This window comes from Parus major, chromosome 1, assembly GCF_001522545.3.
Source record: "Parus major isolate Abel chromosome 1, Parus_major1.1, whole genome shotgun sequence".
In the NCBI taxonomy this organism is placed as follows: Eukaryota; Metazoa; Chordata; class Aves; order Passeriformes; family Paridae; genus Parus; species Parus major.
This window is the reverse complement of record NC_031768.1, coordinates 16,243,395-16,269,213: the sequence shown is the minus strand read 5'-3', so window position 1 is coordinate 16,269,213 and position 25,819 is coordinate 16,243,395. Positions and strand designations below refer to the sequence as shown.

Genomic DNA, 25,819 nt, shown 5'->3' with positions numbered 1-25,819 from the left:
AGGAGCAATTATAAAAATAACACTTGCTGTCAGCCAATAGTGCAGAGCAGTGAGTGGATAAAAAATACAAAAATCTGCTCTGTGTTCCAGTACCTGATGATGTAGAGCTTTTCTATTAGAAGTTTGCATGGAGCACAGTGGTTTCAGCTGTGCTTCATGTGGTTTCAGCAGCTCTTCTGAAGAGCTCCTAGCTACATGTCAGATTTTAATGTTTATGAACTGGAGTTATTTTTTTTAATACTTACTAAAAAGTATATATTTTTACAACCCTATAAAAACTTTGGACATGTCAAAGGTGTGCAGGCTTATAGATCTTGCTCTTTCTTCCTTTCTTATGCGTGCTTGTAGAGAATGTGGTATGATTCCTCTACAGAACAAGTGTGTTAAGGCTACCTGCTGAAAACCCATTATCTACTCAGCATGTCCTTGCCTCACAAACCATTGAACAGGGCAATTTTCCACAACTGGAATATTGCTGCTGGCCACCTGATCAGGAGGAGTCAATGAGGCCTTCTCCAGACAGCTGGAAGTACCCTCATGATCACAAGCCTTCACCACCTTCTTCAACCACTCTGGTATTTTCTGGAAAGACAGCACAGCTGGGCACACAGTCCAGAAGAGTCCTGCAGAGCACTGATGATCAATTTTTGCTACAGGTAGTGGAGGAGCCAGCATGGAGAGGTGTGGTGCTACACCTTGTCCTAATGAAGAGAGAAGGACTGGTTTGGGATGTGAAGGTTGGGGCAGCCTTGGCTGCAGTGACCATGACGTGGTGGAGTTCAAGAACCTGTGTGGAGGAAGTGGGGCAAAAAGTAGGGTCCCAACCCTGGATTTCAGGAAAGCTAACTTTGGCCTCTTCAGGGATCTATTTGGAGGAATCCCATGGGTTAGGGGTCTAGAAGGTATGGGATGGGTCCAAGTGGTTAAAGTTCAAGCATCAGTGCTCCAAAGATGACCACGGGACTGGAGCATCTCTTAGGAGGGGTCTGAGAGACTTGGACCTGAGGTTTCACCTGAGGAAGATGGAGAGGGGATTTTATCAATGTATGTAAGAATATAAAGGGAGGTGTCAAGAGGATGGAGCCAGGCTTCTTGGTGGTGTCTACTAACAGGACAAGGGGCAACAGGCACAAAAAAACCCCGAAGGATGTTCCTTCTGAATATGAGGAAAACTTCTTTACTGTAAGAATGGCACTTTCTCCTTCACTGGACATTTTTGAAACCCTTTTTGTGTGCGATCCTGTAAAACCAGCTCTAGGTGATCCTGATCTCCTGAGCAAGGAGATTGGACTCAAGGATCTCCAGAGGTTGCTTCCAACCCCAGCTATTCTGTGATTCTGTGTGATTTTGGACTAACTCTGTCTGTCTTAGATTTGGCAAGCAACATCTGTGACCCACCACCATGAAAAATTATTTCCAATATGTTCTTCATTACACTTCAATACTACGCTATCACTAGAGGGTTACAGTTTTCTGCTGGAGAATTAAAGGGAAAATTGTAATACTGTAGTTGTAATACTTCCCTTGAAATGTCAAGGTATGCAACTTGTTTTGATTTATGTATGTGTCTGTTTAGCAGAAGCAGAAAATACCAGTTCTTTCCTTGCTGGCTTGCTAAAAAGCATGCAGCCCAAACTGACAACAGGCTCAAGGATTTAAATGAAAAATTACCATATCACATTCATATGCAATGCCTTTAATTTGGATGGACTTTGGGAGACTCCTAATAATGTATCACACAAACTAGCTTAATTTCAGAATTGCATATCACTAAGTGTAATCTGCCTATCAAAAAGCTATGTGCACTGTCCCTGTGAAAGGTAAAACCAGGAAACAAAAAAATAATGCAGCATTCAATTTAAGCTGCTGTGGAAATTTGAGCAGGCAACATGTTCTGGGGATTTGCTTTTGGATAAAGGCTAATCTGGTACTGACTTCTGTGATTGCTGGAGAGAGGGGCTGCTCTGTTGGTACCTCTAAGCAGGGTTCTGATGCAGATAGTGTGAGATGCTGTCTGGAAGGAGCAGGCCCTCTCCTTTAATTGGACAAGTAACATGATGAGAGTACATGCCTGTACCTGCAATTAATCTCTATAAATTCCCACAGTTAATTGTGTAATAAATTTTACTACTCTGTCAGCTTCCATCTTTTGCTCTGGACCATTAACAAAGAATTCAGAGTCTGGTTGCATAAATAACAGAGAAGCTTGTGTCTAAAAAATTTATTTCTGTTATCAAAAAGCAAAATTAGAGAGAGGCAGTTTCTGGATGGTTGGCTATGAGTGTGCTTGAGAAACATCACTGTATTTTTGAGGGATGAGAAGTCCTTGAAAAAAATTTTTATTCCGTTTGTTCAGAATTAAATGCTCATGTTTCCATATGAGGAGCAAGCAGAGCATTTGCAGCATTCAACAAGCTTAATATTTCAAAGTATAGAAAATATATGGAAAATGAACTCTTCAGGAAGGTAGCAGCATCTCTGTGAATGTCCCAGCTGCTCAGTATTGCCTTTTTCCAGCAGCCAGCAAGAGCAAGCACATCATGGTAACACATGCTCCATGTCAGCAAGCACAGGCTGGGCAGGAAACATAGGAAAAGCAGGAAAAGAGCCCAAGAGGAAAAAAGTCCCTATAAGGTGTACCCTATAGGCGCATCCAGGGACTTTGTCTGCTATGTCTGCCCCACAGCAGGAGCCATCCAAGCACTGCCCATGGGTCACACAGGAGCTGAGCACCCGTGGGAGGGCCTGGCTGCCGGTGGGTGCCCAGCTTTTGCAACTGCCCTGTTCAGCACTGGTGTTTTTTTTAACAAACATTTCCCATAACAGACTGGAGCTGTGAACCCAGATGGAATTTCAGCTAGGTTGTACCCCTTCTCCATCTGCCTCTCCCCAGGCTAAGATAAGCTGGTGGCTTCTCACATACCTGCCACAGAAGCCTTGTCCCCCGAGCTGCCGGATCCTGCTGTGCCTGGGCGTGAGGAGCTGTCTGAAGTGCAGTGCTGTGCGTGGTCCTGTCCACAGTCCAGTCATCTGCTCCACACCACTGCACCAGGCAGAGCCAGGGCTGCTGGCTGGGGAACGACCATGCAGGAGTGGCTGGTGTGGGCATTGGGACTGGGGGAATTGGGAGCATCCAGGACCCATGAGGAGAGCCCTGCTGTGGAGCTCAGAAAGGGTACCAAGGGTGTGCCAAATCATCCATCTCGGGCACGTCCCAAGTGCCTTGCTTTCCCACTGGGAAATAAAAGAAGCAAGGCCAGTAATAGTGGGAAGGGTGGAATAAAAAAGGCCACAGTAACAGAAAAAAAAAATAGAGGAAAGAGAATGACAAATGCTTTTGGTTAATTGAAGCTGTCCTTACACGGAGATTCCATCTCCCTTTTTATCAAGCTGTAAGAGAAGAAAAACTATTTGATGTGTCTTGTGACCAAGTCTGAAACTTTTAGGAGGAGAAAGTAGCCAGAGCTCATTCAGTCAAAGCAGAGGCCACATCCAGAGAAGAAAGGGTTTGCTTGAAAACAATTGTCTTTGATTAGTAAGAATTACCATTCCAAAACATCTGATTTTTTCAGTAATTGCTTGACCTTACATTTTGCCACTGTGTATGTGTATGTACACATACAAAAATAAATCAGAAAAAATAGACTATTCATTTGTGCTATTTGCTTATATGTAGCTTAATACTTTCTGTCATGCTGTCGTAGCTTGGGAGCCAATCCACAGACGTGGCTTTCCAGAAGCAGCACTTGTCCATGGAGAATTGTCAGAGAGGCTGCACCTTGCCAGCCAGTAGACATTGCTAATCTAGGTGTATTTTCAAGAAAACAATTTGAGATTTCCTATTGTGTCTGGGACAAATGGAGTTTTGTTCTAGCCCTAGTGCCTGTCTGAGGTTTGTTTGTGAACATCTGGGAGCTCCAGGCATGGGAGAATTGGTACCTATACTTAAAACCTGCTGATATCTGCTGTTTGTTTAGGCATTGTGTTTGAGTGTGTAAACATGGTGCTCTTTGCTTCGTAAAAGTGGCAGAGTGTTGTGATGCATTTAGAAAAATGGTATGACCTGAGAGAATGTACCCTCAAAATATAGAATGTAAGTTTCTTTCCCTTATCTCTTTCTCCCCAGTTCTCCTTATTGGCTGTGTGGAAGTAGTCCACCCTCTTCCCCCTGCCTTCAGAAAGACACATGCTATCAATATTCTTCCTCTTTCTCTCCTGCTCTCTTTCTCCATGGGATCCCAAGAACAAGAATAAAGCTGAACTTCCATCTCAGCAAGGGAAAGAGCCTCGTTTTTAGCCCTCTGGTCCATGCTATATAATCTCTCTCCTGTTTCCCTGGCTGCAGCTGGGCAGATGGTGGCAACAGAGAAGCAGAAGATATAGAAATAATAGCAGCAGAGTGAAGCAAATAATGAAGTATACATAGAATTTAAACTTAAGTGCTGTGACCATATTAATTTTCATGCAAAAAATTAAGTGTTTGCTCAAGTGTATGCTGGGGTCTTTTGTTGTGTTAATGTTCCAGTTACGGTAATTATTTGAACTGTTGTTGTTAGGGCTGATATTATGTATAACTTTCTAAGGAAATCACAGCTTCTCTGGTGGAAATGTTTTCCTGGACAGGGTACTTAAGAACTTCTAATTTCCTCTGCTGTTAAAATCTTACATAGTATGAAAACCCATAACTTGTTTTAGGATAGCAGTGTTAACCAGTAGTGCTTCTGAAAAGTGCAGCAACTACTCAACATGTCTTTGGTGTACTGATGTTCTTAGTTGAAACAAATACTTGTAGTAGAAGACTTCAAATACAGCAAGCATTTTGTGTTTCTAAAGTTTTTTCTTTGTTTATGTGGAGATATGTGGAGATATTGACATCTCCTGGAAGAATGAAATGCATTTAACTGACAATGTGTCTCTTCTCTCTTAGATTACAGAGGTTTGTGGAGCCAAGCGTGTGGGTTATTTTGGTCCTGCTCAATTTTATATTGCTTTGAAGTTAATTGCAGCAGCACAGTCAGGGTTTCCAGTACGGATTGAGAGCATTAAGAATGGTAAGTAGCAAATTTTGCTTGCAGTACTGTGCACTTGTTTCTCACTTCCTTTAATGCTTGTCAGCTCTCCATGGTGGTAAACTCTTTATTCTTATGTTTCTATTAACAATTTTAAGGAGCAGAGAAAGAGTGGATGGCAATGTTACATGCTCTGAGTGAGTGGTGTAAAATTGCAGAGAACTACAGATATGGGAGATCTGAGATGACATCCCCCTCTGGAAAAGGCATTACAAAGGAGTGGCAGGAATGACAGATGATCAGTGCAGGAGATGCATTTCTCTCTCACCTTCAGCCTCTAATCTTGACAGCTGTCCAAAATGGGAGCTGATGGCTGCTTTGAGTGGAGGCACATTGTGGGGGACATGGACAGGTCAGGGAGTCCCTCTGTGCAGGGCAGATTGTAACACTCATTTGCTTTAGCAAATAATCCTGATGAAATAAATGGGTAGTGGAGATAAAATCATAGTGCTTACTGTGAATAGGTGTGAAAATGTATATTAGATATACTTTAAAACAGCTTTATTCTTCCCAATGAATTGTCAGCAATATTAAATGTACCATTTTTGGTGGAGAGGAAAGATTCTTGGAAGAGTCTTATCTAACTCAAGCGATGAAGAGAGAAAGCAGGTCCCTTTCAGCTGTGAAACCTTGATAGCAACTTGGAAGGAACTCTGTGTTCTTGCTTCAGCGATGCACACTCTGCCTCAGCAGGGCTTACAAAACGCAGGGCTTTTTGCTTGAGCTTGAACAGGTTTGAACCTTTAGCTCCCATATCCTGGGTGAGTGTTCAAGCCGTGCCCTGAGGCTGTGCTTGCACCATCCCACTGGAGGAGCAGTGCAGCCAGCCACAAGATCAGAGACAAGGCTGGAAAGGCAGCACCTACCCACAACCCTGCAATCAGGTCACTGCTCCCAGCACAGCTTCTGCTCTGCTGTCCCTAATAAAGGAAATGAAATGTCATATTCATGTGCGTTTCAAGGCACAGGGAGGGACTTCCCAGGTCTGCCCCATCCCAGGGAGGGAAGGCCTGAATGACAAGCCCATGATGACCTGTGTGAGCTGAGCTCCAGTGCTGCAGAGCTCCTGACCAAGTGTACACATCTAGATGTGTATGAATGACAAGCCCATGATGACCTGTGTGAGCTGAGCTCCAGTGCTGCAGAGCTCCTGACCAAGTGGAGGGATCAGATGCAGCTGGTACAGTTTGATTCAGTGCCTTGCTGGAGCAGGAATTTGAACCAAAGATGAAGAGGAGTGGCTTGGATGTGTCTGTCACTTTTCCTCTATGGACAGCTTGTTCACTCTCTCTTGCATTGCTGTCCTTTTTAGATATGTTAATTAAAACAAAAAATAACAACAACAACAAGAAAAACCCTGAAAAAAACTCTCAACAAACTAAATTAGAAACCTGGACTGAGATTTACTCTGTATGTTTTACAAGTCCAGCATATGCAAATAATCCACAAATTTGAGTGAAAACAGGTACTTGCAGTCCTTGTATTGATATCTTACTTACTGTTTCAATAAAATTTCAGTAAATCTTCTAGTGCTAATTACATTTTCTCTAGAAAATATATGAGCACCTTTAGAGTGGATTGAGTAACATGTACCAAATTTCAAGTGATTTATTTTTTTCATGGTTGTAACTGTGGGTGTAAAAGATTACAGAGGTGATGGATAAATGGTTTTGCTTGGTGTTGAGCATTCTGTTAATTTTAGTTGTATTGATCTTTTAGGGTGACTGTACACCAAAATAAATGGCGTTTCTGCAACATAATCAGGGATTGTCTTAAAGAGTGACAAAGTGTCAGTCTCTTGCTCAGCACAGCAGATGCAACATGGGACCTTTTGACACAGCTGTCTCTCTAGGCCTTGGTGTGATCTCTGAACCCTATTATTTTTGATTTGTTCCTTTTATGATGGCAGCACTGAGGATACTGTGGTCCTGACTGATTAATTTATCTGTCCCACAGTTTCTGTGGGAAACTATTCTTTTCATTACAGGCAAGGTTTTGAAGGCAGGAAATGAGTTTGCTGCTTGCTTTAATAACATGCACAAGGCTTATTTCTTTCTCTTTGCATGGGGAGATTATATATTAAGCTAGTGAATGTAGCTTTGTGTAACATTCCCATTTTTATTAAGACATAAACAATCAAAGGAGTCCCACACTTAAAAAGATCACAAATATAACTAGCAATCTTTTGTAAACTTTTCATTGGTATTACAAGATGATACTGCTTAAAGTGCTTCTAATGTTCTGTAGTCTCAATTGCATTTTTCTCTCTCTTAATAAAGAATTGCCTTTACCACGATTTATGGCACTGAAAAATGACACTGAAGTACGTTATGGGACTCCAGCAGAACTCCATGGAGTTAAATTTCAGGTTCCACATGCAACTTTGGAAAAAAATTCCTACAAAAGAACAGATGAAGGGGACAAACAGGTAACAGGCTAGTCTCCTTCAGGCCAACAAGTCATTATGCATCCTCATTTTGGGTCCAGTTCTGTAAATGATTACACTCACAGGGGCTTACTCAACTTTGCAATACTAGACAGGAGATGAACTCCTGATGTACAAATAATCCCCATCATGCCTGTGCTCTGGTTTTGATGCATCCCAGTTGCTTCCCTGAAAAAAAATTCTCTATATGAACTTGCATAAAGCTGTCAGCCCTATAATATTCTGTGTAAGTTCTTTCAGTGTTTTTCTCCTACTTAATCCACCACTGTTTCTTGAAAGAAAGTGGGAAAAGCAGCAAATACAAATCTGTCTGTGAAACAGAACAAGAAAATGAGTGATTTCCCTTGGCCAGTATGGTATATGGACTCATGGTCCTTAGTCACTCTAGAAATACTCAATTGGAGATGAGGTGTTCAATCATGAACCACTATTTTTGGATGGGGTAAGGCCCCCAAGTTTTCTTTCATTTTTGTTTCCCCAAGGAGTAGTCCAGAAGACATCTGCTTTTCTTTTTTGCTGAGTGAAGCATTGTCCCAGCAGTTCTGAGATGCCAGTTTAATGAAGGATCTAAGGGACATTCGTATTACCTGTATTTTGGAGAGTAGAGAGCACTTGTTCAGATACAGGAGGCTTCACAGTGCTGCATAATTTTCACAAAGACCGATTTGCATAATTTTCCCCAGGCTTGACACCTTCTCCTGTTGTACAGTATCAGGTCATGTTATAAGTGCCTGGTGGAAGCACTTTTATCTTCCCAAAACAGTGCCCATGTTTATCACAGGGTGCGTTGGCGTCAGTAACAGCATTCCCAGCCTGAGGTCAGCCAGCAGGAGTGAGCTGATGACAAGATACACAGGTGGAATAACAGGATGAGGAAGAAGAGCATGTATGCCTGTCCTCTGTGTACTGACACCAAAGCAGAACACTGCCCTCAAACCCCTGGCTCCATCTGGATTATCTGTGTTGTATTTTCCTCTTTATTCAGTAAAACCTTTCATGCTTACAGCCTTTTCTCAAGCAATCTCAGTAAATCAAAGGAAAGAGAAAGCTTTAGGATAGTTACCCAGTGATAGTTAAAAATCCACAGTATTTAAAATACTGATCCAGGGATGTATTTTAATTTTTTGTACTTTTTTTTTTGTAAATATGGAAAATGATCTTCCACAAAGAACGCACTCACACTATGCAAATTCAAAGCTATCCACTGACATTGAGCCTTCTACATATACTACTTCAGGCATCTTTGGAAATAAAATACATTGAGCTGACCATTGTAAAGCTTTGTTATAGCACTGCCATGCTTTATCCTTCAAAGACTCAATACCAAATGCTGTCTTGTCTGTTTTAAGCCTTTTCTTGGAAATAAAGGGCCTGAGGATGCTGCAGTGTTTCTTTGTTCATCATATTGTATGCACTTTTGCAGCATTACTTGGTTGTTTCTTACAATGTTTGTCTCAGAATTGTGTTTTGTGTTGGTGTGTTTTTGAAATAGGAACCCAAATCTCCTCCGATGTCTCCAATTTGCTCACCTCCCTCTTCTCCATCTACTTACCAGAGAATACCGCTAAATTATGGATATGGTAAAGCAAGAGGTGGGCTGGAACAGCAGCATGGAGGTAGGATAAAAACAGCAATGAACATTGTATTAAAATAGTTTTTCTTTTCAATTTTTTTCCCTTATCAGAAGTTCCAAATTCTGCACTAGTTACACTAGAAGTAAGCAAATTCTAGTGACAATCAGGCTAATGATTTTAAAATTCAATTAGGCTCATGTTTTGGAAAATTATTTGATCAATTTATTTTGACTGTTCAATCCCGTCTTCCTATTCACTTTCTATTAAATTAGATTTATGTGTGACTGCTCACAAATGCTAATACCTAATCTCTGACAAGGCTCTGCAGTATACCCCAGTGGCAGAGAGCCTGCAAGTATTGTCAGAGTGCACGATGGTTTTAGTTTCATTAGAGGGGAAGAAAAGCCTGCTCTCGATTTTAGCAGCCACATATTAATTTTCACATTGGAAGTGAACCTTCTTTTGCAGAAACAGATAGTATCATCTCTGGTTTTGTAACAGAAATAATAATAGGATGAGAGTATAAAAGCAGTCCCACAATGTAACTTAGGTAATTCAGACAAAAACAAGGCACTGCCTTGGATGTTCCTATCCTTCATTTTGATGCCATTAGAGTAGGTGGGAAAACATTCAGATTTTAATCAGAGGCAAATGGGGCAGAAGCCAGTTTAACTATGGTTTTACAGGTTCCTGTTAATAGTAAAGCACCTGTGTGCTCATAATTGCAACACGTGCTGACCAAGTTGGTGGCAACAGGAGACACTGGTGTGTACCATCATCCCTCCTGCTTTACATTAGTGTGTTTGCAGTGAGTGAAGATTGAAGCATGCTACTCCTTCACCTTTTGTCCTTATTTACAAATAAGTTACAAAAGAGCTATTCAACATGTTGAAACTCAGTACAGCTGTGATAAGAATGTGTTTGACACTATAAAAGTGGCCTCCACCTGAAAACTGTACCAGTACTGAATCACAGGCATTCCCCTGCTGCAGAGGTAAACTGCTGCCTGTTCAGAGGTGGGATTGATTCTGAGAGCAGCACACCAGTGCAGTTGTTTTCTGGAACAATGCATGTTCTGCCCCAGTGAAGAAGACACGTGGCAGAGAGCCCATGCTGTGGAGAGCTGGGCAGGGGGTGTCCGTCGGGACCGGCTGACCGTGTACCTGTCGAGTGCTCTGCTCTTTCCTGGCACTCTGTCCCAGATCTGTCAATGCTATGAGGGAGTGTTTTGGGTGTTGGGGGTTTTCTTCCTTATGAATTTGGTTGTGAATGTAACTCTCTGAAATTTCTCATGGACTCAGCACCTATGCAAAGTGATCAGGGACAGCATCATCCAGTCCAGCTGTCAACATCTCCCAAAAGTAATTATTTAACTGCTCGATTTTCTAAGGTAATAAAGTCTTAGATGTGCAGAATGATGGTTATTTTTCAGAAAGAAATTTTTCCTATTTTCCAGAAAAGGAATCTCTCCTATTTTAATCCCACTGGGGATACTTTAGCCAAATGTGTTCTCATTGGTAGTGAGTGGTTAACATTTTGTGACCCACGCTGTACCAAATGCCAGGCGTAGTGCAAGACCTGCTGGTTCTTCCTGGCCTTTCAGATAAAGACGCTTCCAGTTTCCTGAAGAGCACTGCAAAGGGCAGCTGTGTGTAGTGCATGTGGAGGAGGTGCTTGTGCCCCTGCCCTGGGCTGTACTCAGATCTGACCCTCAAACTGGACACGGTGTCTCCAAGGGCAGCCCTTTGCACTGCAACCAGGACTGTACATTTTTCTTTACAATTCTGTGCATTATTCATGCTAGCAGTGGCTAGTACAGCCATGTGGCTTCATGCTTAAACCTCCACTCTGAGGGCATCTAAATTTACCTACCTTTCACCTTCCTTCCTCCCTCTTTTTTTTAAATCTGAAATTAGCAGTAACTTGTACAGGAATGAAAATAGATAGCAATACAGGATAAGGCTCCTTAGGAAAACAAAGGGGTTAGGGGTATAATTTTTAAGCTCTTCCTGAGGTCAGAAGTTTTAAAATTTCTTGGACTTCTTTTTCATCATGAGTCTTTAAGGTTCTGAGTATCTAATGTAGACTTCATAATGGTAAATTTTAAACAGGTGAGCAGCAGTTCTCAGCTGTGTAAGGGTTTGCAAGTGAGTTGCCTTTTTGTTTGCATACTTGCTCTATTTTTAAAACATTGTTCCTAAAATGTGTCATTGTGTCGCTGCTTACTATATTTGTTGCAGTGGAGCCTAAGTGACTTATTTTAGCAAAAGAAGAAGAAGAAATTGTTACTTTTTTTCACTAACTTTACTTCAAATAGTACAAACTGATGAGTCATGTATTTTGATTTTCAACAGAAATTAGGGAAGGGAGAGAAAGAGTATACAGAGAAGTAGTGAAGGTTTGGGAGGTTCTCTCCCAAATTTGCTCTAAACCAGGACACATCGCATTGTCAAAGCTTTTTTTTTATAGCCCAGCTGAATTATTTTTTACTTAAAATAGTTGTTGTGATATATGTGGCTATATGAAGTGTATAAATGCATGGACAGATTATATAAATGTATATTTAAACATGATGAACAGTGATTTCTGTTGTCTAGCAGTATATAAGTGGCAGTATCTCAGTAATGTCTGAAGAGGAATGATGCAATGGGAAAGACAAGTGTGTAGCTGGAATTCTCTTGCATAAGAGAAAATGGACTTTGATACTGTGGTACCTGGTTCACTTGGTAGATGCTTGACCAAATGGACTTGATGCTCTGATACAGTGTTCACAAACCACATTCTCAGTCTTGTGGAATTTAATTATTTCCTTTAGCTTAGCAGGTTTTTTTTATTGTCCTGACATTTATATATTTAATTTTAAATGTCTAATGTAGCTCCTTATGAAGTCAGACACTCTACTCACCAGCCAGATGGACCATCTTCAGGGAGTTATGGAGCCAAGTCTTCACTCACCTGTTCAACTCCTAACCGGGTAATGAATTGCATATTTTTCTTCAGTAGTGCTACTAATGAAATAATAGAAAAATGTGAAAAAAAGCAGAATATTCTCACTTTGACAGTGAAAAGTGTTCTCTGTGGTGTTTTTAGACTACAGACTGAAGTGTGCTTTTTTGGTATATGAGGAAAAAAAGCTGATGGTATGGAGAAATTACAATAAGTAATCAAATTAATTAAATTGCTAAAGGTAAGTCGAAGTAAAACATTTTCATTTAAAGTACATGAGATTTCACAGAGAGTCCTTCTTGATTTAGATTGCTGTCTGTAACACTTGCATGGTATTTATGCCTTCTGCATATTTTGGTTTTTCACCCGAGTTGGTTAAATTGCACCTTAAGCAAAATATATTAATTTCTGGGTGTTTATTTGTTTTTATGAAAATGAGTCTTATATTTTCCTGCTGGTTGCAAAAGCAGATCTTTCCTGTGTTCCTGCTGTGCATTTATGATGCAAACAATTTGTTTGTCGTAAGGAAGGGCAAAGCTTTCTTAAGCGAGAGATTTTCCTAAAAAGTGAAGTGAGTCTTCTACTCAGAGACTCCACCCTTTCCTGAGTGCTTAGCACCTCACACACACAATAAAATGTCACCTGAGCCTCCAAAAGCGATCTACAGGTAGTGTCACATAATTTGTGTTAGCTTGAAATTAAATTGGGTGCATTTGTGTAGCACTTTGAAATGAAAATTAATTTACAGCTTTATGATGTTGCCTGTTTCAGGGATCTTTTGATGTATTTCAGAACTGGTGTTTTGCATTTGATTCTTGGGAAACAGACAGGTATGTCAGAGAAAGGGTTTCATAGCTGATTGTTGTTCATTCTTGCCCTCCCTTTTTAAGACTCTTACCATGCAGGCTCAAATATTGAATACTCATTTATTCCATTTTAACAAAGACACCAGCTGTACTGGCAGCCTTCTTCTAGATACCTCCACCTGCAAAAGCTCCAAGCCTCCCTTAAACAAGTTAATCAGAGAGCAAAGATAGGGCAAAGAAATAATTAGATTGAATACCCTTCTCCTCCAGAGTATTCCTTTACCCAAAGGAGGATTTTTGCTTAAACTGTGGGAAGTCTGAGATGGTCTCTAAGGACTTGTGTGTCTCCCTGACTTAGCATAAAGAGTGCTGAGTTACTGGGATGAGCAGAAGGTCCAGAAGTGGAATATCTCCATAGTTTACAGCACCATTGCTAGATTAAATATGTAGTTTCATAGTGAAGATAAATTTTCATGCACAAAGCTGCATAAATGCAGCTTTAGGTCCTTCACTGGTTCCATCCATTTGAGGTGTACAGTGTGCAGTTCAGGGTTGAAAAGCATGACAGAAAAAAGGACCCCCAAAATTAATCTAGAGGTAATTAAGTATGACTTGGACTTTCAGTGAACAGTAGTAGCGAGATTTCCTTTTCCTTTGAGTGATGGTCACATAAAACTTCCTTTAATTGCAGATACCTAATAGTCTCAGTTTTAACAGGTAAGCAGTGGGATGGTCATCAGTGTGGCCATTTCTGCTTCTTGTCTTCTGAAAATTTGTCTCTGCTCATAGAAGAGTGTGAGTCTGGTTTCTTGAGGCTCCTAGTCCCTTCTGGTGCCCTCTCCGTGTCTGGTACCAGTGTCCCTCCCTTCAGTCTCTTTCAGTGGAGCGGGAGCAGCAGGACAGCAGCACCCAGTACTCAGATGACCCTTGGAGGATAACAGAGGAGCAGCGAGATTACTACATTAACCAGTTCAGGTCCCTGCAGCCCGACCTCAACGCCTTTATTTCCGGTAATTTTTACCAAGCACTGGGCACATCAAATAGGGGGACCAGCTGGGAGGTGAAAAGTGTTAAGTAAATAAATTACTTTTTCTCTGGTAGCACATTTGTAAGAGTTGATTATGTTTTCTTTTTGAAGGCAGACTATTCAAACCAATATTATGGCCCTTATATTTTCTCCTAAATACCCTGATTTTAGAAAAATAATTGCATCTAAGGGAGAAGTGTTGGCAATTTGGTAAAAGTTAAAATGAGCTCTCTGCATTTGATGTGGTGTATTTGTGGATCACACCTGCAGTGTATATTGAGTTGAAAAACCCCTGGGGATTGTGCTGGCTTATCCAGCAGACCTGTGACAGTGTCCATGTGATGACAGTGAAGCATGCAGTTAACTGCCCTGGGTGGTCAAGCCTGAGGCTGATGGTTCTGGGCAATTAAGATTTTGACCTCTAGGTAATTAGGAAACAATCCTGGAGAGGACAGACATGGTAGAAGTATTGTTAAGAGCATACTGAGATGGCTCTGTTGATACTCAGATTTCCATCCTGAATCGAAGGTCCAGGATGCTTGTGAGAGGAGACTTTGCCATGTACAGAGTTGGTCTGTCAAGGATTATGTTACAGGTTTTAAACTGAGGCAATAGTAATGAGCCCTGCTGTATCACCAGGGTTCAGGAGGCTTTGGTCCAGCTGAAAGTTTAAAGAAATTACCTGCTGCTAACTGAAATTAGTGCTTCAGCAGTCCCTCACCTCAGTTAAGTCTCCTTCATGCAGTTTGCTTCAAAGAACAAATGGTTGTTCAGTGTGGATTCTTTCCCCAGTGGTTGCCCATGGGGAAGAGGATTATCATCCCAGATGTTTGTGCTTTGTTTTCTTATGATTTGTAAGCCTGTACCCAGGAAGGGCTTCCAGGTACTCCTGACAGACTGTGCATATGAGATGGTGAAGAAGTGTGTTTGTTAACTAGAAACATGAGAATGGCTGCTATGGTAGGATGAGTGAGGATGCTTGCAGTAGGACAGGAGCTGTGTGCTAGCAGAAGCTCCTGCAGTTTCTTTTTTCTTTTCTTTTTTTCCCCCTCAGTAAAATTTTCACTGCAGAGAAAAGTCATGGTTGAAGCAGCATCTTGGGAGAGAAGTGCAGGTGTCAAAGCATTGTACTGCCAAACACATGACTTCTGGGTGAAGCAGGGCTGTTTGTGTCTGTTATTTCATCATTGGTGACGTACTTGTTATGCAGGTTAGAGTCACTAGCACTAAAGCAGGTTTCCCTTTATTTATTTTTCCCATATGGGGGGAATGGAGAAATGAGGTCAACAGCTCTGTCTGGCTTTCTGTATCATTTACTCAGAAGACAAATGGTCCAGCATCTATTGTAGCATCTGATTAATCTGAGCATCTCTTGGACATAAATTAACTGTCTGCTTCTGGCATGATAGACCGGGTAAAAGGGAAGAATTGGGAGAATTAATTTCCAATAGTTGATGTGGCATGCTTTCCCAACAGGTTCCATAGCAAAGAATTTCTTCACAAAATCCAAGCTTCCCATCCTGGAACTGTCTCACATCTGGTGAGTACTGTAATAGTGTTGGGGATGCCTCTCATGTTTTTTTAAAAGATGCTTAATTCAAGAGTTCTTGTTAAATTTTAAAAGTGTCTTTAATTATAATTATTGCTCTTATCTCCAGAGTCACTTTGAGGCCCAAGCAGCAGGGTGGTCATTGCTTTTTCTGATCCACTTGTTTTCTGGAGAGATGGTCACCTACTCAGCAGGACTGGGAAGGTTTGAATGGCAGCGTAGCTGAGAGCTGTTCTTAAGTGTATTGTAGGCAGCATCATTAGCTCAAAGAACTGGCGTTTTTCATGAAATGACACAGAGGAGAAGCACCTCTGGAATGTTTTAGATGTGTTGTTGGTTTTATGTTTTTGTTCTGTCAGAGGAGGCCTAATTAAACAACTGCATAATTCATTAGTGCTTTTCTAATGAACCAGTGTGCTTACTTTTAATGAGCTTATTGAGAAACAATTGTGGATGGAACTGTATGTGATAAAATTTGACAAGAATTCTATTATATTTTCATCAACAACATGGTGCTTTGTAATTTGTTGTCATCATTACATGTCTGATAAGAGGAACAAACAGTTTTAAACATGGATCAGAAATGGGGATAGTGATTTTGTTTTTCTATATGGTTTTATGAAGAGAGATGAGAAGAAAAGCTTGCAAGAGCCTAAACATCTGTCAGGGTCAAAGGATATGTCTGGAATCTTTTCAAAGCGGATTGTCAGTTGTGAAAATAAAAAAAAACCCAACTGAGGAAACATAATGCTGGGGGAAGTGAATATTGGAATTTAAATTTAAGATTACTTAAAAAGAATGGATTAACCTAATATGGTAGCAAAACAGATTTTATTTCTATTGCTGACACAACTCGTTCTTCGCGCAGAATTTCAAGAAAAGTATTCCTTTCTAGTAGATACTTGTAATTTTGTGGCAGTGTGATTTATCAGGTTGTGTTGCTGTCTTAAACACATGGAATGTTTCAGTCCTTGTCACTATAACCTCAACAGTTTGATAATGCTTGTTACATTCAAAGAATAAGAAATTACATGTTTATTTTAAACCATGTGCCCAAGATAAAATATTACTCAAATTTTACAGAGAGTTAATTTATAAAATTTATAAAATTGAACTATTGAATTTCTGAAGATTAATTTTTGTGTTTGTGAAACATGCTAGAATTAAAGAGAACCATTTAGTAAGAAGTTAACAATATTTAAACTCATCATGGGAATTTATTTTGCTCTTTTTTAAACGTTAGTCAATGGTGCTAAGTAACCATTGCTAAATTCCATATTTAACTTTTTCTGCTTGAACTGTTTTAAGATCCTGCATGGATTAGCTAAAAGTGCTTCCAAATATTGGAAGGTTCATTCTGCACTTGGAACAATGTGCAATTAATCTCTGCTCAGAAGGCCAACTACATCCTGGACTGCATCAAAAGAGGTGTGACCAGCAGGGCAAGGGAAGGGGTTCTGCACCTCTGCTCTTGTGGATGTAGACTCCATCTGGAGTGCTACATCCAGCTCTGGGCTCCCCAGCACAAGAGGAACATGGAGCTGTTGGAACAAGTCCAGAGGAGGTCCACTGAGTTGATCACAGGGTTGGAGCACCTCTCCTATGAAAACAGGCTGAGACACCTGGGGCTGTTCAGCCTGAAGAAAATGGTCTGGAAGATTTTCTATCAGCTTTCCAATACCTAGTGATGTCCACAAGAGAGCTTGGAGAGGGACTTTCCACAAGGGCATGTAGTGATAGGACAAGGGGGAATGGCTGTAAGCTAAAGGAGGGCAGGTTTAGATTAGATATTAGGAAGGACTTCTTTACCTCCCTTTAAGGGTCATGAGGCTTTAGAACAGATTGCCTAGAGAAGTTGTGGACTTCCCATCCCTGGAAGTGTTCATGGACAGGCTGGAAGGGTCTAGTGAAAGGTTCCCTGCCCATGGCAGGAGAGTTGTAATTAGATGATCTTTGAAGTCTCATCTAACCCAAACCACCCTATGATTCTGTAAGTATAGATTATGTATTTAACTTTCTAATATACACATACCATCATATTCAATAGTATGATGTATTAAAGTGTACTTCAGTGAAAAATGAAAAAGTGGCAGGTCAGTTTTAGAAAATCAGCTTACTTCGTCTTCCTTGAGACAAATGTGCAAGTCAGGATCAAGTGTATATGACAAGCTCTTCTCAGAGCTGCATTTTTGTCTCCCCCGTGATGGCACACTTATGTTTCCCTGAGGTAACACCTTGGAAAATGTGTGCCTGTTTAATCCACAGGGAGCTGAGTGATGTGGATTGTGATGGGGCACTGACACTCCCGGAGTTCTGTGCTGCTTTCCACCTCGTGGTTGCGAGGAAGAATGGTTACCAGCTGCCTGAGACACTGCCAGAGACGCTGCTACCCGAGTACCTTCAAGCAGGTAAAGTTCCCATGGCAAGTCATATCCCTGCAGCCATCTCAGAAATCCAATGTGTGTGTAAGACAGGTTCACTTCTCATCCTGGCATGGGCTTCTATGCTGTGTAATGATTCTCCAGCTGCATTTAAGGCATGTGTTTTTAATTGTACTCATGAGATGACTGCTGAAGAAGTAATACTTCAAAGCATAGAGACAGGGATGCAAAGTGGAGCAGTCACCTGCCTCTTAATGTCTGTCCCTTTGCTCTGTTGTGCTTCAGGTGTCAGGACAGATAAAGACAGGACAGACAGAGATGAGTACCTGTAAAGCAAAGGGAATCCAGCAATGGCTTTAAACTGAAAGAGGACAGGTTTATGCTAGATTTTAGGAAGAGATTGTTTACTCTGAGGACAGTGAACCACTGGAACAGGTTACCCAGAGCAGCTATGGATGCTGCACCCTTGCAAGTGTTCAAGGCCAAGTTGGATAAGGCCTAGAACAACCTAGTCTAGTGGAAGGTGCCCATGCTAAGGGAGATTTGAACTAGATAATCTTTGAAATCTCTTCCAGTACAAACCATTCTGTGAGTCTATGATATAGCTTTTAATTATTTTGATGATTTTTCCTTAAAGTATCTATCTCTAGAGGATTTGTTAAAAATTATACTGGACTGCATTAGAGCTTCATATGCTAGTGTATTTTTAGATGGAGATACTGTTTATATCAAAGGTTGAATTTTTTTGTAATTTATTTAATGTAACCCACAGGTTCTTCTGTGGGTAGTTTGCATTAATGGCAGGAGGATTGCAACAATTTGTGTAGCACAAGGATGAATTAATCTAAAATGTAACATACTTAGTAACAATGTGCAGTGAAAGACCTGCCCTTTCATTTGTTCTCTTCATTTATGTCTCTTTTAATTATAAATGGATGTTGAAATATATACTGTTACAACTGAAAAATGTGCGTGACTCTCCAGGGCAAGGAGGATTAATCACAGTGCTAAGGGATAATATTTAAGACCTAATAAAATCTCCATTAAATTTGATGACACTGAGTATATTAAAAGGCAGGAAAAGAACAAATCAAGCTGCAGTTAGGAAAATTAAATGCTGACCTGTATCAGATTTGTGAAATAATTTCTGATGTAGTCATGTTCCCCGTAATCCACTATATTCATATCCAAAGCAATGAGCTTCTGGAAAACACGCACTTCTAAATCTTTATCACTTTCAGTCTCCCTAATTACATTCCCCTGTCATAATTAAAACTACCTTTTTCCCTCCAGAACCACCACTTTGTTCACTACTTTCATGCCTGGTGTTATGATAAATTGGCTTGTAAACTCATCCATACAGGTTCTTTTTGGTGTGTCTTCACATTGAGTCTTTTTGGGTAAAACTGCAGTGGAAATAACTATCTGTAGTACCAGGGAATCATTATGTCAATGGGAGAAATAGCATGGTAAGCTGCTATTGGGACTCCTCTTTTTTCCCCTATTTTTCCCTTTAAGCACTTAGTTCTACCATTTTCTTAGATGATTATTGTTTCATGTTGTTGCATGAAACCAAGCATTTCAAGCAAATCTACATGGAAGAGGTGAAAGGACTAATTGTTTCTTGTGGGTCCTGTAAATACCCCAATTAGATTAGTTCATTAGATAATGAACTAATTCTGGTTAATCTACGGGTCTGAAAATGTCTCGTGCACATTTTGCTATCTGATCTGCCGTCTTTTGAAAGAATTGGATTAATAAAAGCAGAACATCTCAACACACTGTAAACCTGTGAATCACAGAAAAGCATAGAGCCCTGGTTGCATTACTTCTGAAATAAAAGCACTGACAAGTATGTAAGTGCCTCATATAGTTACCTAAAATGTCAAAAGCAATTTTCAAGAGAAATCTTACGTTTTCGTATTTTCATAATATGATTCCTTTAAAATTTAGAATTTTTTTTTCAAATTTTTTTTTTGCTTCTTAGGACCCTGAAGAAGACTACTGGAAACTGTTTTTCATCAGATTGCTGTATTAGTTTCAGAATGAGGCATAATTTGGTTCAATTGAATTATTTATATCTGATAACAATGCTGTTGAATCTTCAAATAAAATGACTTGGAGCAAAAAAGCATGCAAGAATGCATTAATCTTGATAGTTTTATGACTTGTCCTGTAAACTGCAAGTACAACTGGTCCAAATGCTATCCTGGCGCAGTTCCATTGACAATTTGACTCACCACCTTCTTTTTGATAACTTTTTATTAAAAATAATTTGCAGAATCTCAAAAGCTATTTGCCCTGTGTGTAACCCACTGTACTTTAAATTAGGACAGATCTCCAAGAGCTTAATTTATTGAGATAAAATAAATGCTAGCCAAAAAACTAGAAATGTGGTTGTTCTGCCTTTTAATATATTGATCTTTTAAAAAATGTTTTCCAGCTCATAAAATAGATTTACATCAGAGGAGCTAATCCCAGAGTGATACCAGCAGAAGGACCTTAGCTTGTGGGATAGAAATAAGCTTGTTGTAAATATTCCTTTGAGAAGTTAGATGTGATTTTTTTTTTCCTTTTTCCCCCCCTGCTCTCAATGTTGTTTACTTGGAGGTGGTATATACTACAGCATTGGCAGTGTTTAGTGCTTTGCTTTTGCTGACCCTCAGTTTCAGAGTATAATGTAGATTCTACTATACTTTTCAGTATTCAAAAAGTCAAAATTGGAGCTGAAGGTAATGTAAGTACCTTTAAAATTATTAGAACAGGTATAAACTGTAAGATCAATTAAGTTGATACTGGACTGGGAGAAGAAAAATTTCTTCCAAATTTCACCATTATTTCTACAACAGAAATTATACAAGCTATCCCTATCATGACACTGGCTTACTTAAGACACAAGATAGATTTTCTTTGTGATGTTTGTCACCCATGTCTTATGGATTAGGCCTGAGATGTGAAAATGAAGGGCAAAATTATGCTAGCAGAGGTTTCTAAGAAGTATGTATTAACCAAAGACTTGGTGCGTCTCTGTGTTTGGCTTTGAGTTGTTTTTTTGTCGGTTTGGGTTTTTTCTACTTTTTTTTCTTCTCTTTTTCTTTCCCTGCAGCTTGTTTGAAGCCCATACGTGACTGTGCACTATTTGATTCTTACTCTGAGCCATTGCCAAGCAGCCAGCAGACCCGGGACTTCAGTCGGACAGAGGTGAGAAGGTCTAAGCTGGTGCTCACCTTGCAGAGGGGAGGGGGCTGGACCAGCTTGACAGAGACTGTGTTATGTGAACAGCAGGACTTGGAGTGTCTGAGAGGACTTTAGGAATCTCTAAGCTTCTCATTAAGCCATCTCAAACCCCCTCTCAGCCATCTCTTCTGTGTATGGAATGGGCTGACAGGCTTTTCAAGAGATATTCCCACGTAAGATATCGCAGTAGTCACTGAGGGACTCGTGAGATGCTGGAATCTGCAGAGAGGTAGGCTCTACCTGTTGGTGTCCTTCAGGGCTGCTGCACGAGGGGCAGTGGGGCACGTGGACCGTGTTCGGGCGAAGTGTCTGCTCAGTCTAAACTGGTTGAAAATACGAGGCTTCAGCACAGACCTAGAATCGTGAAACCATGTAGTTTGGAAAAGACTTCCAAGATCATAAATTCCAACTGCTAGCCCAGCACTGCCTTCTCTTTATAGAGAGCAATAAGAACACCCCTGAGCATCCTTTTCTCCAGGATAAACAACCCCAGCTCCCTCAGACACTCCTTTTGTGCTCTGGAGCCTCCACTACCTCCATTGACCTTCTTGTAGTGAGGGGCCCACAGCTGAACACAGTAGGTTTGGTTTGATGGAACAGGGGCTTTGGACTACATCTCCAGAGGTCCCTTTCAAACCCAGCTGTTGCATGTTTCCGTGAAGCCTGCTGCAATGAAAACTGAATTAAGGAGAAGAATTTAACACTGAGGTTAAAATCCCAAACTTTTAAAGACCCTATAGAACTGAACTAATCATGGCCACTGAGTTGTGCCTGAATATTGCAACTCTCAATATATGTGCTGTGGGATTTAAAGGTTTAGTGTTAAGATAGTTAATCAAATGGCAGACTGACAGCAGAAACCGGCCCTTCTGACACTCTTCCAAGTTTAAAAGTAGTGATATGTTATGGCAGCTCAGCAAGGCTGTTCTCCAGCTTGCTCTGGGAAGTCCCTGGGAGTCCAGAATTCATCTGCTCCCTCATCAAATCCATCTTGGTAGTGGCACCACCAAACAGAATCTCCTAAGCTTCTATGGAGCAGAGTGTTCACTTTGGGCAATGCTGCAGCCAGCACGTCAAGCACCCAGTGTATCTTCTGGAACTGTTAAAATAAATAAACTGTTAAAATAAAATAAACACCTGGGAGGTGTTGCTCATCCTACAGCAGCTTGGCCAAAGCACAGCACTGGGCTTTGGAAGCAGCACTGCAGATCTGGTAGTGCAGGGTGCTGGTATGTTGGCAGCACGGGCAGGTCCTTTACCAGAATCACCTAATCCCTTGCTATGATCTTATTTTGGGTGCCTTGCAACCTAAACTATAAAAGAAGATATAATATTGAATTAAATTATATTTGAAATGTAAGCAAATATATAATTATGTATCTTTCATACACATAATTTTAAAACTTCCATTTACATTGTCCAAGATTAATGGACTTTAAAATCTCCCCAAAAGTAATTTGAGAATCATTTTGACTTGATTTTTTTTTTGTGTTCAACTTATGTTTTTTACATTCAGAATTAATACACTGAATGAGTATCATTTGGAAGGTCAGTAATTCATCTTTCATTCATCTCCCTCAGTGGGAAGTGCAGCAATTCACTATTGCATTTTCATTTGTATCTTGGCTAGCTGAGGAATTATACTTTAGATACTTGATCACTACATTAAAAATATTATATTATCAATGCAATCTGTTAGGCATTAGCTCAATTTCTTTTTTCATTTCCACCTATCATCCATTCAGGCTATTAAATTTCATTTCAGATGCCTGTTTTTACTGTGACTGCCGAACTACAATACTGCAATAAAATAAAAACAGTTCCTGATTGCATTCATAAAGAAAATAATGGTGGGAGACACGTCACCTGCATGCTAGGTTTTGTTAAACTTAAAAAACGCACTGAGGCTGCTGATATTGTGCTTGGGAATGACACGGATGACTGATCTTTTTCTTTACCAAGGAAGTTTTATCTTCACAGTTTTGTTTTTTTCTCAAGTTTTTGTCTCCCACTCTCCTTTGGTTCTTTTCTGCAAGCTTTCTCACTGCCAAAATCTTAAAGTTAAAACATGCATAAAAAGACTGGCTGAGGTTCCTCTGGGCTTCCTCAGAAATGTCATGCTCACAGTTCATTAAAATTTCTGAAAGTCATTTCATCAATTAAAGCCTGCATTGAGTTAGGTCTGTGGTCTCATGTTCTTCACTTGAGTGTCAGGGCTAGCTATGGTTTTGAAATGTTTTGTTTATACATTTTCAGACTCTTCAAGCCATATTTTTACTCTGTTGCTTTCTCAGAAGTGCTAGTGTGTCCCATTCCTCAGGAACATTATAAAACAAATCTCACAGACCTTTACTGTGGAGTTTTCCTTTTTGAACTACTGACTTGAGATTTTTGTGGTTTTTAAAAAATGCCTATGAAATTTAGGTTTCTTAATTCATTAGTTTAGGCCAAATTTGTTTCAGGACATTTTCAGGTCAAACCTCTTCCATGCTTCCTGGGGAAAAAAACCAACAAACCAGCATCACTTAATATTTAGTGAAGTTTAGGGTTTCTGACATTTGCTTGAATGTTTTGTTTGGTTGCAGAGTGTATTCTTGTTCTTCCAGATAATGGGGGTAGAATTTGTTCCAGCAGAAGCTCCAAGAACAATAAATGCCTATAAGTTGCTGCTGAAATAACAGAAAATGAAGGAATAAGACTGGGGAGAAATTCCCTGTTTTCCTATCAAAGGCCTGAATAGGTCTCCAGCAGACTTGCTAATGAAATTTGGTTTTCCCATTTCTATGACTGGATGTTGAAGGAAAAGAGTAGTTTAAGGATCAGCCACATCAGCTAGGAGCCTTTAAAGGATAACCATGAGGCTCTGCAGTGCAGCTGGAGTTCTGGTTAGAGAGACTTTTCTCATGGAGACTGGAGAAGCTTTCATCTACCCTTACACAGGTGTTATATATGGCTCTGTTGGGAGAAGTCTCTCCTTACATATAGACCTTATCTCCTTCAGTCATTCACTGTTGAAGTGCTCGTCTAACTAATTTTGGGTGTGGAACTGCTGTACCTTGAAAAGCACAGTTATACAGTCTTTCTATAGGTCCTTTATTCTTCTTTATCTAACAAATAAATTGTGGTGCAAGAAAAAATGTCACCATTGTGTTGATCTGTATTCTTAAATATTTGACTGTGGAAAGGCAGGAGCTGTAACAATCAGTGTAATTTAATCTTTCTTTAGAAGTCATCAGCTGAAGAGGTACCTGATAACTCTGCCCTGTTACAAGATGGAAAGAAAGATGACAAACAAGGTATTCAAATAAATACTTTTTTTCCATTAGGGATTAAATTATATGTGTTTTTACTAAGCCCCTATATTTGGTGACAGAAGCAATGGTGTGTTTAATTTCTAAGATGGCCATGTGTTGCTAAAGATGTAGAGACAACTCACAGCAGCTGAGTTGAAGACAAATGGAGAGGTTTGCTTCAAAATTAGTTCTATCATATGCGAATGATATGAAATGTGCCTTCCAAAATACGTCTAGTTCTAAGGCAATTAATGTTGTACTTCTTAGTTAAATAAAATTTTAATTGTTATCAGGAATTTTTTAAGAGTAAAGATTACACTGTGCCAAATTTTCAATTTCCAATTTTGCAAGAAACACCAACACTTCAAAATCAGGTTTGACTCCTATTTGAAAAAAAAAGAATCCCTGTATTTTCTTGCAAAGCAAAAGTTTTAGTCAAATTAGACTGAAAAGACTTGATTCATTCATTTAATTTGACATCCATCAGCAGCAAGTCATGTGAAATTGAAGTGATCTTTCTCATTTTTGCTGTAGTAGCTTCTATGATTTCCAGAATTGGCACTGAATCATCATTAAGCCATTCCTTCCCTTTTATATTCCTGTTTCTCAATTCTTACTTGCTGTCCCTCTGTTGTAGAAACAAAACAGTTGTGGGTATTTTGTTGTCTGATTCTCAGAGCTGCAGATTATGTATTAATTAAAATAAAAAATATCTTGGCCTCCCAGATGTCCTCACATTAAGATGGCATGAGAGCTGTGAGACCAGGTAGTCCACATTCTTGATTCACCTTCTACACTCAGGTGTGACAGTTTGACAGATTCCCAGTGTCCCCTTTTCAAAGAAAGTTTGTCAAGAGTTGATGTGTGTTTGTAAAACATTTTTACATGTCAGCATATTCCAAGAAATCAGTGTTTTGTTGACAAAGTTTGTTTTCTTGCAAAATGTATAATGACCGAGAGAAGGACTTGAACCTTGAAGGTTATTGCTTTGAAATGTCTAGGGAAGATTTACTTTTTACTAAGGGAATATTTTTTCCCTGTCTAGATGACAAAGCTGTACTTTGATTTTTATAGCTGATATGTTAAGTCACATGGGAATGTGTTTTGAGACGAGCTCCTTCAGGGAGTCTGTATTTATGACACAGATTGCTACCTTTTCAGCCAAAGAACACATACTTTTGTTCTACCTTTTATTACTATTCTGACAAACATGAGAACAGACCACTCCCCTGACTGAGGGGATCTCCCCAGCAGTCAAGAACATGCAGTTCAGGACAGTAGAAGCAAATTTTCCTGCATTTTCAAAAGTATGCAAGTAAATTAACTTCACTTAGGTTATAATGGAGTTAAATTTGGAAGATAATGTAAACTGAACAGGGTTACAAGACCCAAAACTTTTACAACTTGTATTGTTTTATAAAGGCAGATCATAAATCAGATGAGGTTGGAGGGCACAAGGGTTCAACCTCGTTGCTAAAGCAGGTTCACCCT

General features: G+C 40.0%; 1 protein-coding gene across 4 annotated transcripts in view; it reads left to right on the top strand.

Moving 5' to 3' along the window:
- Positions 1 to 25,819, top strand: part of REPS2 (RALBP1 associated Eps domain containing 2) — a 95,681-nt gene that overhangs the window by 29,282 nt on the left and 40,580 nt on the right. For 3 of the 4 annotated variants that reach the window (XM_015638271.2, XM_015638251.3, XM_015638285.1), the window contains 9 exons: positions 4,928 to 5,051; positions 7,349 to 7,497; positions 9,008 to 9,131; positions 11,966 to 12,063; positions 13,713 to 13,851; positions 15,345 to 15,408; positions 17,683 to 17,825; positions 20,905 to 20,999; positions 24,262 to 24,331. In XM_015638271.2, the coding sequence (XP_015493757.1) occupies positions 4,928 to 5,051; positions 7,349 to 7,497; positions 9,008 to 9,131; positions 11,966 to 12,063; positions 13,713 to 13,851; positions 15,345 to 15,408; positions 17,683 to 17,825; positions 20,905 to 20,999; positions 24,262 to 24,331 (1,006 nt within the window). The remainder of the gene's footprint in view (positions 1 to 4,927; positions 5,052 to 7,348; positions 7,498 to 9,007; positions 9,132 to 11,965; positions 12,064 to 13,712; positions 13,852 to 15,344; positions 15,409 to 17,682; positions 17,826 to 20,904; positions 21,000 to 24,261; positions 24,332 to 25,819) is intronic. The other variant, XM_015638261.2, reaches the window with a different exon arrangement.